General features: G+C 41.7%; 1 protein-coding gene across 1 annotated transcript in view; it reads right to left on the bottom strand.

Moving 5' to 3' along the window:
• Nucleotides 1-7684: 7684 nt before the first annotated feature.
• The window catches only part of SEC23IP (SEC23 interacting protein), a 52104-nt gene continuing 41309 nt past the window's right edge, over nt 7685-18479 (bottom strand). The window contains exons 7-9 of the mRNA XM_023729878.1: nt 17867-18029; nt 17017-17118; nt 7685-9562 (exon numbers count right to left, since the gene is read on the bottom strand). Coding sequence (XP_023585646.1) covers nt 17037-17118; nt 17867-18029 — 245 coding nt within the window. The 3' untranslated portion in view covers nt 7685-9562; nt 17017-17036. The remainder of the gene's footprint in view (nt 9563-17016; nt 17119-17866; nt 18030-18479) is intronic.

The following is an 18479-nucleotide window of genomic DNA, read 5'->3' as shown; positions in this document are numbered from 1 at the left end:
AGGTTCTGGGTTCAGTCAGACAAGCCAAGGTTTGCTGTTGCACTGGGAAGCCCTCCCAGCTACCACCTGGTTCATCCAGGGCAATGTGAGGAAGAGAAAAAGGCCCCAGTAAAACCCATTCCTAATCCATCCTTGTCTCCATCTTCCTCCCCGCCCAACTCCCGCCTATTGTTTCTACCCACATGGACCCAACACTCCCCTTCCTCCCAGGAGTTTAGGGTACCAGTTGCAGAGTGAGGCTCTGAGTTCCATCAACTTCTCTTTTCTTCAGGCATCTCCAGATTGGGAACAGAAGAAGTTGCTGGCCTCCATGACCAGAAGATAAATTCTTAGTGGCCTGAAACAGAGGTTTTCTTTTTCTCAAAAGAAACTCCAACTGTTTATTGCCTATAAATCAACTTAAATTTTGAGTCTCTCCTAGGATGAGGCTGGTGGGCAAATATAAGCTCTTTCTATCTTTATTCTCAATCAGTGGTATATTCACACGGCTCAAAAATTTAAAAATATATTAAAAGTTATACTGTGAAAATTTCCCTCCCACCACCACCCCATATCAATGTTGGTTTCTTGTGTATCCTTGCAGAGTTTTGTTATACATATACAAGCAAGTATATGAATGTATTATATGTGCACACACCCATATATTTTTATTTGCTTCTTTTTCATAAAGGATACCATACTGTACAATCTATTCAGCACTTTGCTTTTGTTATTTCACTAAAAATGTCTGGGAGATCTTCCTCTACAAAGAGGTTGATGTTCTTTTTTCACAGCTATACAGCATCCCTGGTCGGGTGTACTGTAACTGATCTCACCATCTCCCACTGGCAGACGCTGAGGCTGTTGACAATCTTATGCCATTACAAACAATGATGCATTGAAAAATATAGAGAGTTTAAACAGTGGGGCGAAATAAAAGGTGAAACGTAAAAAAAAAAAAAAAAACAGCAGAGGCATTTCGTGATGTCGGTGTTTCCCAGTAATTTCTTTCCCCTGCTGATGATTCTTCCCGCTGCATTTTTATTTTCCTGGAAGCCAAATGTTGATCACTTTATTGCAGTTTGCCCATGGTTCAGGATCATTTTAGCAGTTGGAATTATACAATAAAATAGAGAAATGTGCATCTGTGAAAGTCCTGAAAGTTAACAACAACAGCAAAAATCTCCCATTTGTTCAGCGCCTTCTGCAGCCCTGAGTGCTAAGACGGTGCAAGCGCCACACACTGCGAAACAATCCTACAACCCGATGCAGATGCCTCCTTTCTGTCACAGCAACCTAAGGACCCACAGGGGATGCTCGTCAGGCCATTCTTCCCAGAGCTCCGGCAGTACTGAATGCACATAAGAATCTGTTCCCAATGCTCCAGAACTTTCCAAAACCCACTGGCAGCCCCTTGGTTGATGTCAGTCATTGTGTATAAGCAGCTGTAAGCAGAGTTTGTTCTGACCCAGTCATGTCCCCCCATGATCCACGTCTCCACAATCAGTGAAGGGGGTGGTACAGAAAAAATGTCATCATGAGGATGAGAGTGGTAATTGCGTTAGTATTAATCGAGCCCCACTCAGCTAAGCATTAAGCTAGGCTTCTGGCTTCATCTCATTTAATCCTTATTAAAGCTCTGCAAAGTCAACATTATCTACATTTTACAGATGAGAAAAGTGATGGTCAGCAAATCCAAGCAGAAGAGCTGAAAAACTCTTAGGACCACAACTCAATGCAGAGATATTCCTGTCAATTGGAATTCTGCTGAATTTCCCCAGCAGCTGGCTCCATCTCCAGGCCCCCAAGTAATGACCGTTTGGCTTAGACCCAATTTTCCTCCGGCCCAGACCCCAGACCTCGGGCAGGTCAGGGCCTGGAGCTCCGCTTTCTTGAGAGAGGATTCCAGGCAGTTTCCTGAGGACGATCCAAAGAAAAAAAATCACTTGCCTCTCTGGACAAGCACATTCCCCTGCGAGAATCGCTCTTATTTTACAGAGCAACGTCCACATCCACAGCTCTTCACAGGAGCCACAGAGACCCATGGCCTGAACGCCAGAAAACCACACTCAATTGCTCGCTCGCTCTCTCTCTCTCTCGCTGTCCTTTCTACTTCCTTTCCCCGCTCCCATGCTCCGATTTCCAGTCTATTCAGCACGCGTTATCTTTTGTATATAATATTTCTTTTATGTACAGCAAATTCCTCCCACACACATGGGTTTCTCAAATAATAAAACAGCAAACATTTGCAAAGCACTCCTTCATGCCTTGCTTCCTTTGACCCTTACAGAAATCCTGGTAGGTAGACATGGTATCCGTCCAGATGAGCCATCTACGCAATAAAAAGATAATAAGATCTAGAGTTTACTGAGTGCTGACTGCGTACCAGGCAATGTGCTAAACACTTTAGATAATCTTATTTAATCCTCAAAACCACCTTCTAGTATCCCCCAATTTACAAATGAGAATGCTCATTTTTTTTAAATTGCCTGTTTGTTCACATCTTGGTTCCACCACTTATTCACCATGCAATCTTGGGCTAAACTTGTTGTCGTTGAGTCGATTCTGACTCATAGTGACCCTACAGGACAGAGTAGAACTGCCCCATAGAGTTTCCAAGGAGCAGATGGTGGATTCAAAATGCCGATCTTTTGGTTAGCAGCTGCAACCTGCAACCACTGCACCGCCAGGGCTCCCATCTTGGGCTAGCTACCTCAAATGTAAAAATAGGGACTATAATGGCTACTTCTTAGGGTTGTTATGAGATTTTATAGGAGTTGATGGATTGTAAAGTGATTGTCATATAGAAAACACTCAAGCTTCTAAAATTAAAGGCTCTTCATTTTGTATCAGATAAGATATTCATCCTCACCAGGCATGTGCAAGCATCTGCTCCCTCAGATACGAGCGGAGGACCCTGCACAAAGCACTGAAGCAGGAATGTTGGACTGGTAGGTACCAGCAGCCAGCAGAGAGAAAAACCAAGATTTTTTTTTTTTAATAAAAAAAGGAAAACCACTAGTGAAGAAAACAGCTGTCCCAGGCCCCCGGTGGCATGAGGCAGAAAAAGGCAAGGTAACGATGTTGTGGAAGACACGTCCACATATGAAGGCTGGGATCATCTCTTGCAGGTAACAACATATTCCTCTCTCTTCCAAGTCCACTAGAAACAGAATCTTGATTGACAGGAGAGACTTCATCCAAACTTTGGGGGGACATGGAAAATGCAAAATAACTAAAAACTTGAATTGTCATCTCTCATTTTTAAATTTTTGCTTTCTCTACTCTAACCACAATATTATTATGTGATCTTGGACAAGTAACTTTTCTGATCTCAGTTTCCTCATCTATAAAATGGGCCTGTGCCATTCCTATGCCACAAATGTCAAAGTGACTATATGGAGCTGCTATTCCGTTTTGGATTCAGGGTGGACATGAATAGACTTGAACTGAAGACACCAGGACTCTAGTCCTGGTTCTGTCATTATTTATAGCCATGGCCAAGCCCCTTCCCCTCTCTAGTCTTCAGATTGCTCAGGACTGAATAGGAGGGTCCCAGAGCCCCCACTCCAGCCATGGTTCAAGCAGTGCACATCATGGTTCTACCAGGCTGGTTTGTTTATAAACAAGTGATTGCCCTATTATTTCAAACATACCAACAATCATGAAGATGGCAGAGGACTGGGCAACATTTCGTTCTGTTATCCATAAGGCTGCCACGAGTCGGTGCCAACTCGATGGCAACTAATTAAGAACAACCCTATTATTTCACATAGCACTCTGCTCTACAGCACAGCCTCTGCTGTTGACATGCTTACTTTTTACAAAGACAGTGCTACATACCTGCCATTGACAGGTATGCATTTGGGTCCTTTCTCTAGCTACAGAAATGAAGATTTGCTCTGGCCTATCCATGGGCTATTGTCTAGTAAGGCACCTTGGGAAATCTCCAGGTACACAGTATGGTTTTCCCTCGGCACTCTCCCTCCTTCCTCTACGCCCTCCCAAACTGACCATCTGACTTTGCTGAACCACACTGAACATTTAAGTTGTTCCCAGCTCTCTAACTTCCCGATGGTAAATAATCCAGTGTATATTAGTCTTTGTCAGCTTTATTTTTTCAGACTCTTATTTCTGAAAGCGGAACTACTGGATTAAAAAGGTACAGACCATTTTAAGGCTCTTGACACATACTGCATAAAATTTTTTTCTGAAAAGGAAGTATGAATTGACTTTCCTACTAGCAATGTATGAGCTTGTGTGACCCATCTTTTTTTTTAATCTTCCAATATGAGCAGTAAAAAAAAAAAGGCACCACTTTTTAAATTTTAATACAAGTAAAGAAGATGAACTTTTTCTTCAAGTTTACTAGCTATTCTTTTTTAATGAAATGTCTGTGCATGTTCTTTTCATAATTTTTTCACAACAGCATGAAACCATCACTGCTAATTTTACAGAACTTTTTCTTCACTCAAAAGGAAACCTGTACCCACTATGTAGGCCCTGGCAACCACTAAATCTGCTTTTTGTCTCCATGGATTTACCCATTCTGGATATTTCATATAAAGAGAATCATACAATATGTGCCCTTTTGTAAAATGAGGAAAATACCTACCTCCCATTAACAATTACATCAAACAGCTAGAGACTTGCACCATGCCTGAAACACAGTAGACACCAAAGCCCCAAATTCCCCTCCCTCCTCAGCTTTACCCCAGGAAGCTGCATCCAGAGGGCCGCAGCCGCCCTGTCCGTCTTATTTCTCCAGGACCCAGGAGTGCTCTTCAAAGCAGCCTTGCTTCAGAGGTTTGAGGCACAGGCTTAAGGTGCAGACAAGTGATACATCCCAAAAGGCAACAAGCACTTCCCAATGTTCCAAACTCTGCTCCTTTCAACACGAGTGAATGCTACCAAGTGGCTACAGAAAGAAAAAACACCACTAGAAATGTTTTCTTCGAAAAAATTTTAATGAAGTCATACCCAAAATATCCATATGGCTCCTTTTGCATTTCACGCATAACCACTTAACTTCTTTCGGATGCTCACCTGTGTGGTGCACTTTCCTGCCTCTCATCCTTCCCCACGCCTTTCTCCCTGGTCACCTCCTCAGGGAGGCCCTCCCTGACACCGCCACTGGCACTGGGACAAGGGCACATACAGGCTCGTGATACCATTCTCCACACTTCTGAGTATGTGTGAAAATTTCCATAGTAAAGTCTTTTAAAAGTCACTCTTTAATACAAAAAATGAAAGAAAACAATGATGGGTTAGCCCCAAGTGCATCAGTTCCGTGGCCCCCAAGCCTGACCTGCAGCTCGCTCACTCACGAACGGGCAGATTTGTCCGTTATCTTGTGGATGTGTCCTTGGCAATCCCTGGTCTGTCACATGTGTTGTCACACAATTTCCACATACGTTGTGATCGTTCAGCGTTTACTGTTTATAGTGCCCAAACTCATCCACCTGATCTGAGACTGGAAGTCATAGTAAACGAAGAACACGCATGATCGCAGGAGCTCCCTTCATTGTGAACGGCATGGAGTCATTTTAAAAGCGTTCTGTGGGTCAACATGCTTGAGAAAATCTGCAACAAGAGTTGCCGTTTTAAAGCAGGAAAATAAAATATCCAGGAGGGCGGAGCTGAGGAAGGAAAAAAGCAATGTTTTCTTGATTCCTACCCTACGATGAGCTTACGGTAGAGCATCAGGGCCTGCAGAATGTAGCCATGGATGCTTTCTCAAGCCCGCCGACTAGCACAAAGATAGGCAAATAAGCAGCAGCATCCCTCACCCCCACCCCAGCTGGTCCCACAGCTCCTAGTCCTCCATTCCAATGACCTGCACCTCCCCCAGACATCCACACCCCACACCCAGGCAAACATCTAGGCTCAGCGTTCTTCAGTCTTCCACACACAGTCTGCAGCCTCCCTCTCTAGCAGCTCTCAATTGTGAGAATCCTGGCCACAGAGACCTGGCCATGAGCGCCTGGTCTACCCAGAGTCTGAGTGCCCACGGCCAGAGAGCAGTCACAGAAATGAGCTAACATCAGGAGTGCGTACTATGTGCCTGGTATTTCACTCATCCTTTCAATTTAATCCTCTCAACAACCCTATGATGCTTAGGAATTTCATGACTGAGGAAATGTGACCAAAACCCAAAACAAACCAATACAAAAAACACTTTGCTCAGAGGCTGGGGGGAGGGAGGAAGAGACTTGCCAGGGACTCCTAGGTAAGGGGCAGGGATTGGCCACAGATAAAGGCAGGTGGGCATCAGAGCCCTTTCTTACGCTCTCAAGTTTCTGGTAAGCTCAATTTGTAGGTGAAATACCAGGATGAGACTGCTAACCAGTGGAGAATATAATGCAAAGAGCAAGGAGGCAAGGCTTGGCAGGGAGATGGCAAGAGCAGGAAAACAATGTCAGCACCTCAGCTCCTAGAGGAACTGTATCCTATCAACTCCCCTTACAGGACCCAGCCCTGAGGAACAGATGCATGGTAAGTCAGATGCCATTTTATTAAGTTGCAATGAGAACTATAGACTGGAGTAAAACCAAACACAGGGCAAAACCTCCCTGGGAAACCAAGTTCCCACCAGAAAGCTCCCTGGTAAACCCAGGCACAGCACAGTGGCAGTCAGACACCTCAAGTCCTAAACCCCTGAAACAAAAGTAACATAAGCATCAAGGCCAAGTGTTCCCGATTTTCAGGGACAGTCCAGATCCCCAGCCCTCGACTTATAGGAAGATCTTATGAGTTACTATTCCAAATATATGATCGCCCCTGACAGAACAGTAGCAGCTCCTCTCTAACTTCTTCATTTTCAAGGCTCTATACAGATCACAGAGCCCTGGTGGCGCAGTGGTTAAGAGCTCAGCTGCTAACCAAATGGTTGGCAGTTTGAATCCACCAACCGCTCCTTGGGAACCCTATGGGGCAGTTCGGAATCAACTTGACGACAAAGGTTTTTTTTTTTTTAAATACAGATCACACTTTTTCGATAACATACTTCCCTCAAATACCAACATTATCCATGTAGTTTCCTTTCATGAGAATCATACTCGGGTTTTCAGAAAACACCTTTCTTATCTGGGCTAAGACTTTGATCTCACAGATGAATTCAAGACACGCAAGTCCCTCAGACTTGGAGAGTCCTTTCTTCCTGTTGGAGCCCTGGTGGCACAGCAGGTTAAGCTTTCAGCCGCTAACCAAAGGTCGGCAGTTCATATCCACCAGCCACTCCTTGGAAACCCTATAGGGCAGTATTACTTTGTCCTATACGGTCGCTATGAGTCAGAATCGACTCGACAGCAACAAGTTTGGTTTGGTTTTTCTTCCTGGTACATACAACTTTACCTTAACAAATGGCCTGAGCTGTCCACCTCAACTTTATGGTGGCTCTTTTACTTCCAATTTCAGGCTCTGATGTTTTCTAACTCTAGTCCCCAACTCTGCATATGAAACCCTTTCTGAGCCACTAGAGACCTGAGTTGCCTCATCAGGGGAAAGTGAGGGTGTTGATCCAGATTAGCGGCCAGGGTGAGAGGTTTCCTGGATGGGGTGAGTCGCTCCTGGCAAGAGAGGGGGTCCAAGTTTACTCAGCAGCTATATGTGCATCAATCCTACACACTGGAATTTGGTGAAAGGCTTCACTTCAAAAAAGGGTTCTGCTGCTTTTTTAAGTTTGCAAACCATTGATCTTGGCCTTCCAAGGTCTCTTCCAAGTATAAAAATATGGTTTTGATTTTTCAAATTCATTTATTCAACAGATATTTGGAAAGTGCTTGAGTCTGTGCAAGACTGTTTAAGACTGTGTGGGAGGCATGGTGGTTACAATAGTGAACCGTATGCTAATAAATACACTCTGCCTGCAGGGGACCTGCTGTTTGTGTTGTAAAGAACCTGAATCGTGATATAGATCAATGTCCACAGGCAGAATCACCAGCAAAGTCTATTTTATGTCTCCTCAAGCATTAAAATAAGATTGCAAGATCCTGAAACTCAGCTGGCACACGTTTCTTCTACGAAAACTGGTTCAAGTGTTGCCTCTCATCTGCCCATTACTCAGAAGACCTAGGCTGAATAATACAAACAAAACCAGTTATGAGTAGAAAAATCAAACTGGATTTTATTAAAATATACATAAATAGTCCTCATTTTTCTTCATTTCTTCAGTACTGGGAAGGCAACCGAAAATTTCAGGAGAAGGAGCAGGACTCATGGAGTGAAATGAAGGCCACACAAAGGTCCGGGCAGCTGGCAAAGGCATTTAATGTCGTGTCCTCGGCTGTAGGATGAGGTGGTTGGGATACATGTCGTCTGGCGTCAGTTGCAGCTCTAAAATTCTACTGTTCTAATTCTACTACAGTGAGCAAGTGCTATAGGTATGTGTTAACTATATACTGGGTACTCACAATGAAAAGTGAATGAACATTGGCCTCACAGGAATACTTTTAAGGAAGATAAGAGAAATACAGACGTTTGCTGCTTAAAAAACTGCATTGATGCTGTTTTATTCAGACTAATTAGAATATATACACGAAAAATGTGTATCATACGTTGCTTTCAAAAAATTCTATGTCCCATGAGAACTATGTAAACAAGGTAAAATGTTTCTACTACACAACAAAAGAAGAAAATCAGCATTCCCATTTAGGATTAGGAAAATATTTCAAGAATCTGAATTTATAGCAAAACAAAGTGAAATATTATTACAGAACAGTCTTTTCATGAAGGAGTTTTATATCTAGAAGCAATACAATTCATACTTTCAAACACTTTGGTATAAGTAAGATTAATACAAAGCAAAAAAAAAACAAAAACAAAAAAAGTCCTCTACTTTGGTTCTCACGTTAGTCGGAAGTTTCGCAATGAGGCGACTGCATAGCTACTTGGATGATGCCCTCCCAGGGAAGAGAGACGTGCTGCAGAGCCCTTCCTGGGACTGCTGTGGAATAAGAGAGCACTTCACGTCCTTCCACGACCATGCGCTCGGCAATAGCTTGAAAGGCTTTATAAAAACCTCCAACTCAGTGCAGGATGTTAGAGATCTTGGTTACTTCCTCTGAACAAATACAAATAATCCTCATGAAAGCAGCTCAGCACTACAATTCACATTTAAAGTAGGATATCAGTTGTTTATTGTTTAAAAATCATATTACTATAGTTTCTCAAGAAGTCTGTACTTGAATAAAAACAGCAGACTACATTAATTAAAAAACGCACATTGAATGGCCCACTGACAACTGTTGAATAGAAATAACCGTCCGCATGCTACGTATATTTCTTCACTGATCCACATGACTTTGACAACTGTACAACTAAAATGATCTGGGACATTTTTAATCGCACCATTTTTACAGTCACATTTTCTCATCTACACTGTCCAAATGTGGTAGTGATGTTTTCACTGTTTTTTTTGTTGTATGTTATTTTCTTCTAAATGAAGCCCTACATCTGAGAACTCTATACTGAGAAGTTGTCGACAAGTCACTTTTCTGACATCCATCACAGGAGAAAACTGGGACCATCCTCTGAGCATTTTCTCAGCAATGTAATTTACACTGGGACTTTCTGTGAAGACAAACTTCAAAAAGAAAAAGAAAAAAAGAACCCTCCGTGAACTTCACAAGCTGACAGTAATAGTGTTAACAGTGCACTGCTGCTCCTTTCTGAAGTAAAAGAACACAGGCAAGTGCTCAAGTCTACTGAACTAACACTGCACCCCCCCACCCCGGCATAACCCAACACACCCGGTGAGCACAAGCCCTCAGAGAGGCGCCCACAGCGACTAGAGCACACGGCAGTAAAAGACAAAAACTTAAAGTTTATTATCTGTCAGGCTAACGCGAGGCTTTTTAAATAGCAGCTCTAAAAGGACTAGAAGAACATACAAAAGAATTATTTGGCAAAATACTTACTGATCTATGCTTGAATGAACCATGTGTAGAATAGAAGGACTGTTAATATTTTAAATTAATTATCTTATACTACTAGGAACCTAAGTTCGTACCTTAATTTTATAGACCCAAAACTGACAGGATCAAGTGTAAGAAGAAATAAAATAATTACAGTGAATAAATCATGTGTGAATAAAAGGGGCTTACTGAGTTTTTCAAATTCTGTGAAATCAAAACCCTATGATTACTGTTGTTTGGGCTTTGTTTGTCTTACTTTGTTTGGGGGGGGATAGAGGAACACAACAAAATCATCTCAAAATTCATTTGGAGTTAACAGCCAAAACTATGGTATACTGAGAACTTGCACTGCCAGACATTAAAACCTATAAAGTCACAAATTACTATAATATCATATTTCACTGAATCTAAGACACTGTCAATTGTAAGATGCACCATTACTCTATGTACCATGACAAGAAAAGATGTCCAGGACAGGGAGTCTAAAAAGAGGCCGAGACCCTCACAAAAAGTAGAGGCACTGAATGGCTACACCCTCAGTGAGGGGCAGAAGAAAATAACCCTCCATGCAAAAGGGACAGCAAAGAAGACTGCATGCTGCTTTCTGGACAATGGAAAGAGGAAAAAACAATTCCTGAAAATCTGAACTGGCAGCCTCCATAAATGTTGTGGTCTAAATTCACTCTACCACTGTAGTCCATGAAAATCTCAAGCAGAGACGTTAGTTTAAGCTGATTTGGACTGGCAGCGCCCCCCAGTGACTGGGAGAAGAAAATACAAAGAAAGAACTCACATTCTATCCAGTAACGACAGACTGTAAGAAATCAAAAATGTTCATCTGCATTTCACATTTCAAGATGCTAAAAGGTGAAAAATACAACTTGAAATCAGTGTAATATTATATACAGATAAATAAGTCAAGAAAAGAAATGAGAAAGCCGGAAAACAAACACATCGCATATCAACAACCACCAAAAAAAAACCCATTGCCATCGAGTCAATTCCGACTCATGGCAACCCTACTGGACAGAGTAGATCTGCCCCATAAGGTTTCCAAGGCTGTAATCTTTATGGAAGTCGACTGCCACATCTTTCTCCCACAGAGTGTCTGGTGGATTTGCACCTCCAATCTTTCAGTTAGGAACTGAGCACTTAGCCACTGCACCACCAAGGCTCCTTATATCAATGACAACAAAAAAACCAAACTCACTGCCATCGAGTCAATTCTAACTCATAGCGACCCTACAGGGCAGAGCAGAACTGCCCCATAGGGTTTTCAAGGAGCGGCTGGTGGATTCGAACTGCTGACCTTTTGGTTAGCAGCCGTAGCATTTAACCACTAGCCCACCAGGGCTCCATATAAATGACAAAGGGTAGATAATTCAATATACAGCACAGGAAAAAATGATGAACTATTTAAGAAAAAAAAAAATTCATGCCTTCTTTATACAATAATCTCCTCAACTCTAAAGTCAAATGGAAAAATAAACCAACATAAGGACTAAAAGAAAACTTAAAAGTATCTAAATAATAATTAATCTTAAAAGACTGATCCACTATTTTTTAAATATGTCCCCCACCCCCAAAAATTCTAAGCATAAGCAAAAACAAAACACAAATGTCAAACTAGAGAAAAATATTTACAATGACATAAGGTTAATTAATACCCTTAAAATATCATAGTTATAAATGTAGAAGAACCAAAAATATCCCACAGCTCCAGTAAAGTACACAAAGGTCAGGAGCAGACAATTGACAAAAGAAATATAAATGGTCAATTAAATACACCAAAAATACTCAACTTCACTAGCAATGGAAATGCAAATAAAAGCAATGATACAGCCATTTCCAGCTATCAAACTGGCAAAATTTTTAAAATAGCCAGTGTTGGCCAGGGTGCAGAAACACAGGCACCTACATACACTCATGAGCATTTCTGGAATGCGTTTCAGCCAGCAGTGTGGATCAAAAGCCTTTAAAAACATGTGATACTCTTGGATCCAACAATGCTACCTCTAAAAATTTATCCCAAGCAAATAATCAGAGATGAGCAAAAACTATATACAACTACATGTCAGAATTATTTCTAATAGTGAAAAATTGGAAAATCACCAAAAAAACCAACAATGGAGGATAAATTAAGTATTTTAACAAATTATAACAGAACCATAAAATTGGTAACAATGTAACTACTAAATAGCACATATCACTGAAGCACTGTTTATACCAGTAAAATACTAGAATAACTGAAACGCCCATCAGTAGGGCACCAGTTAGACAAATTCATGGTGTAGCAGGCAGTGGAATACTATACAATGGTTAAAAAAGGAGGCAGTTCTTATGTTCTAATAGATATTCTTCTCTGCGCCTGAAACGACCTTCTTCTCCCAGAATCCACTTGGCTCACTTGTTCAAATGTCACTTTATCAGTGACGGTAATACACAATGTACACAATAGCCACCCTACAGACAAGAGTAACTTGCTCCAATCCCAAACGCACTCCCTCTCCACCTTACCCTGCTGCTCTACTTTTCCTCCGTGCATTTATCACCACCTGGCCAACGTGGTCAACTGTTTATTTACTGTCAGTCTTCCCCCAGAGGAAGTAAGATCCTTGAGGACAGAGACTTCCTTTGGTCCACTGCTATGGACTTCAGTACCCAGAATACTACTTGGCACTAGGTAAAGCACTCAAGAAATGATAGATGGATGGATGGATGGATGGATGTGCGGACGGATGGATGGGTGCATGGGTGAGAAGACAGCTGGATGGATGGGTACGTGGGTGGGAAGAAAGATGGATGGATGGGTGGATGGATGGATGGATGGATATAGAACAATCTCCAAGATACAAAAGAATAGTGTATCCATTTTGCTATCCTTAAAAAGGAAAGAATGACATATGTTTATGTATACGTTAGCAAATGTCTGGAAGGATACACAAAACTTGGAAGGCTGGCTGCATCTGAGCAGGGAAACTGGGGAAAGAGGTACAGGAAGAAGAACCTTCACTTCTGTCACTTTCAAAAGCTGAACCAGATGTCTATATAACCCATTCAGAAAAATAAAAACTGTAAATATACACACACACACAAACACACACATTGTAGGCTGATGTGGGAAAATTACACAAATATACTATTAAGTGGAAAAGTATCAGGCTACAAAATAACAAATAATATGAACTACAGAGAGACTTAGATAAAAGTTTGGAAGAATAGAACCGCTGTTACATTTTCGAGTGGTAAAATTACAGATGATTACTGCTGCTGCTTGTTCTTTTCTGTATTTTCTAAGGTTTCTATATGAAGCCTCGATATTTTATAATTTTTTAAAAACTGCTTTTTAAGTACACAGAGAGAGAAGTGCCTGAGTGGCACCAATGGTTAAGCACTCAACTACTAGCCAAAAGGTGGGGGGTCTGAACCCAGCCAGAGGCACCTCAGAAGACAGGCCTGGCGATCTGCTTCCGAAAGGTCACACCCTATGGAGCAGTCGTACTCTGTGCACCTGGGGTTACCATGAGTCAGAATCAACTCCACAGCAACTAACATCAGCAACAGATCACAAGGTCACTAGTCAAGAACACAGAGAGAGCATCTATTTAGCAAAGAATCTAGTGATGATGGAGCGAAAGGGCGCCCACACTGGATCCTATCATACAGTTATACCCTGCACAGCCTCTGCAGTCTCCACATCAAATGCTCATTCTCTGACCAAAACCTCTCGTCCTTACTGTACGAGTACACCCATCTCCTCGGTTCTCCAGACTCATCCTACCACTGACCTCACTTGCTTCACCCTCCATCACCTCTCTTAACTCTCTTGTCTTTCTCTTCCTATCCCACTTGCCTGGCAAAACCCTATCCCTGGTTCAACCCAAATATCTGCTTACTCCAAACCTCACCCAAGCAGTGGAATGTGGCCAGAGAAAAGCCACGCCATTGTGCTAATTGTACTCACTTCAAATTTATGACCAATACCATCAAATGGGCATTCAAGTCTGCAGTACAATCCCACTGCACTTTGCTAGTAAACTCCCTTTTCCCACACTCTGAGGTGAATATCATTCTGCTTCTTTCTCCATAAGCCCTCCACTGGTGACCTTACTTTTAACTGATGACTATCCTACACACTTCAGAGAGGAAGTCAAAGGAACCAGAGAACCCTCCTGCCCCCCACTAATTTCACCCATCTTCCTGTATTTGCCCTCACACTCTGCCTTCCTCCCAGTACTATGAAAGATGAATTCCTGCTCCTTTTCTAAGGCTAAATTCTCCACCTTGCCCAGTCCCATCCCCCATTCCCTTTTCAAGTATTTCCTTTTATAATTATCCCCTTTCTCTTATATTATCAATTTTCTCCCTCAATACTGGATCATTCTCACTGTCAAACAAACATACCTTAACATCATAAATTGTTCCCGTCTAGTTACTGCCTTATTTGTCACCTTTCATGGCGAAGCCCTTTCCTCTCCAATTCCTTACCTCTCCTCAGCCCACTTTTACCCCTACCATGACATTCAAACAGCTTTGGTCGAAGTCACCAGTGATGGCCTACATCTTCCTGAAGACAACGGCGAATTCTTGGTCCTCCTCTTACCTGACCTCTCAGCCGTGTGTGACGTGGCTGCCCACTCCCTCCTTGAAGCAACCTTCTCTCAGCCTCAGTGAGATCACAAGTCCCTGGACCCTTTCTCTTCACTGCCTCCCTGTTCTCCACCTCCATCATCTTTTCTAGATGACCTCACCCCGTTTGTGGCTTCAAAGATGCTGATGATTCTAAAGTTATCATTTTTAGCTCTGAGCTTTCTTCTGAGGTTGAAATCAACATCAATGACTGACTTGACAAAACAGAACTGATTCCCCAACGCTCACCCCTCCCTCAAAAAACATCTGCTCCCACCACAAGCCTTCCCAAGAAAAGGCACCACCCCAGCCAGTTGATAAGAGTCATCCTTAATGCTTCTTTCCCTCAAATCCTACAGTAAATTCATCAGTAAGTCCTCAACCAAACAGATCTGAATTCAACCACCTCTCACTACCCCTGCTACTACAACCCTAGTAAACGTCACCCCCAGTCTATTCTCCCTGCTTCCATCCTTGCCCCTCCATCCTTCACCCTGTACCCAGAGCAATCTCTCTAAAGTATAAATCAAACCATGACACTCTTCTTCTTAAAAGCCTCCAATGTTACATGTGAATAAAATACAAATGTCATACCAGATCCTTCATAATCAGACCCACCTATCTCTGACTCATTCGCCCCACCCGCCATTCTCACCTTCATTTATTACTCTCCAGCTATAATGGTCTGCTGTCTGTCCCTCAGACATGGCATATCTATTCCCATCTCATGATCTTTGCAGCCACTCATTTCCGCTTGGAATGTTCTTCTCCCAAACCCTCATATGTCCATCATGTTTTTGTCATTCAAATTTCAACTCAAATGTCATCAACTCAGCAAAGGCACATCCGTGCAAGCAATCCTAGTCACTCGCTACCATATCTTCCTATTTTATCTTCTCCAAAGAACTTATCAACATTTTAAATTTACTTATGTCTCAGAGTACAGGTTTACCACCAACCTCCTCCCAATAGAAGGTAAATTCTTTGAAGGTGAAAATGGAATCTTATTTACCACCTATCCCCAACATGAACGCTGCTGCCTGGCACAAAGCAGGTGCTGAATAAATATTTGTCGACCAACTGAATGACTGCTTTATAATTGAAAATCTAGACTGTGGTAGCTTTTGATATTACATTTAGTTTATTTTAATACTATATATCAGAAATGGGTGAGAACTGATAAAGCAGTATGGTAACAAAGTGCCTTTTTGACCTACTCCATTGACTAAGACTCTCTAATATACAGGATAAAAACACTGAAAATGATATAAACGTCCATTAGCAGGGAACTGGCTAAATAAAATGGGATACAGCCAAAAAATGGATTATTATGCAGCCATTAAAGAGAATGAAAAAGACCTACACATGCTAATATGGAAAGCTATGCAAGCTGTTTCACTGATTGAAAACATCAAGTTACAGACGAATACATTCAATGAGATCCCTTTCGTTTTAGAATACATACGTATGCGCTTGGCTACGTGCAGAAAAATTTCTAGGGAAATCCTACTGAATGTGACTACCTCTCCAAACTGAGAATGGAAGTTAAAGGGACCTTCCTATATTTATTATTAGAAAACCAAAAAGTGTTAGGAATTACTTTTGATTTCAGCAATTTAGAGATCAGCACTTTGTATTTCGCTCTTCTGAAGGCTTTAAACTTCCTCTGTACAAAGCACATTACACCTGTATTTCACAGTAACGCACAACCTGGTGAGGGAAAGCCACCACCGGGCGTTTCCGGAGGTCAGTCACGGACGCAGAGTGCGGCAGACACAGCAGGTCGGCTCCCCCGTCAGAGACGGAACCCTCTTCTCTCTACTGTTCCTCTACAATGACTGGGAATGCTTAATACATCACTTTTCCAATCTTTCCTGCAGCTCGGAGGGAGGGAAACGTGGGACATGTGACACAGACCTAGTCAATAAGGCAGAGCAAATTTTTGGATGTGCTTTTTCTTTCCTAATGAAAAGGGATAGCTTCCCCCTCTTATCATGCCTTGAATGGAAACATGATGTCTGGAACTGTGGGAGCCATTTCATAACCACAAGGCAGCAAGAGCCAACATGTGGGGAAAAGAGGTGCGCGATCTGGCTATCTGGTGCGTCACTCAACACGTGAACCCTTCTTGTTATGTAAGAAAATTAAACCCCTCTTTGTTTAAGTTACTGTGCATTAGTTCTGTTACCTACAGCCAGAGGAACTCCTAAATAATATTCCTGGGAATCTGTTTTAAAGAGAAGCTAAAAATAAAAGAACTCAAATTCTACACAGAATTAGGAAAAGAACGTAATAAATCAAAAATGTATATTGCAAACCAATTCTCATCCTTAATGTCTCTATACTGAATAATAAGAAAAAATACACTAAGAGGAACAGAAAAGAACAAAGAGAAAATTAGAGTCAATGTCAACTCCAAAAAAAAAGACTTCAGAATGTAAACATTCAGAATTTACACAATGAAAGTAAACTCACACAATGAAAGTAAACTCACACAGTGAAACTGAAGTCCAATCAATGCTGGGGCTGTTCTGGACTAATGTTCATTGTTCGATAAATTTCTTTAAGTAATAACAAGGCAGTATCTTCAGATTCCCTAACAAAAAGAAAGGCACGTTTACTTGAGACAATTAGCAGAAATCAATCTCTATGCCCAAAGGCAGAAAATGTAGCTCTTGTTCTATTCAATGCTACCTAAGAAGGGCAGATGAAAATAGTGTAATCTCAAAGCTGTCCCTAAACCTGGGCAGATACAGATCAGCTCCAAAATAGTCGTGTTGCAATTTTCCTTGGTGACAGGGAAACAGATGAAAGGATGGCTTTTCAAAGTCCCTAGCACTCACATTCTGTGAAAGGTGACACAGAAAACGTGCTGCCAAGAACCAAAGGCCTTTGGTCAAAGGCAGAGGACATACTGCCATCTGGTGGACAACGAAAGGGGAAAATACTAATTTTGAACATAGACCTGCATATATATACCCGTTGCTGTCGAGTCGATTCTGACTCACAACGCCCCTATAAGACAGAGTAGAATTGCCCCATAGGGTTTCCAAGAGGCAGCTGGTGGATTCGAACTGCTGATCTTTTGGTTAGGAGTCGACCTCTTAACCACTACGCCACCAGGACTCTTTGAATATATAGGAGTTCAAATTAATTTTCTATAGTAAGATAAATCAGTAAAAGAATCTCACTAAAACTGCTATATTTAGCAGCATCTAAAGGTTCCATGAAAGTTATCCAAATGACAAGTTCTAATAAAAAGTCTTAAAGAATAAAAAAATAGCTTTATATAAAGAAACTAACATGTGACAAATTTCATTCAAACCAAAGTTGAAAATACTTACCAATAGCATAAGTGACTCTGAAGAGCAAAAAGATATTCATTAAAACTCTCTATTGGCTTTTCCTGAAGAACGTAGTCAATTCGGCGGCCTCCGTTTAACATTCCAACCTTTCCTAAGTAGTCCTCATCCTTGGAAAAATCTGGACTTTCAACAATTTTTTCTGCTAGAATTTAAACCATTTCAACATCAAAGTCAATCACTTAGTCATTATCCTCTGACTTTAGCTGACTTTCTGGGTTCAATGAGAATACTGCTTGACACACGTAGCAACCTGGGGAGCTACCAGGCTCACTCTCCATGCCTCCAAAGAGCCAGGGGAAGAGGGGCTCGTTACCCAAAAGAGAGGAGAGAGAGCCAGCGAGCTGACAGAAGTTGAGAAGAAAAGGGGTGAGAGAGCATTGCAGAAAGAAAGGAAATAGAATTAGAATCTGAAAAAGTCAAAAACACCACGGCACAATGACCTGACGTTGCACGTAAAGTCCATAATGACACAGCTAAACAACAGCATCAGGAAGATTGTTTTTCAGAGTGAGTTCTTTAAAACGCCTGAACACAAACCTATTTCTCAACTTTGATATTCCACTCTGGTCTTAAATTTAAAAAAAAAAAAAAA

This window comes from Trichechus manatus, unplaced genomic scaffold (genome assembly GCF_000243295.1).
Source record: "Trichechus manatus latirostris isolate Lorelei unplaced genomic scaffold, TriManLat1.0 scaffold00031, whole genome shotgun sequence".
NCBI lineage: Eukaryota > Metazoa > Chordata > Mammalia > Sirenia > Trichechidae > Trichechus > Trichechus manatus.
The sequence above is the reverse complement of the archived record's forward strand: the minus strand, read 5'-3'. Positions and strand labels throughout refer to the sequence as shown.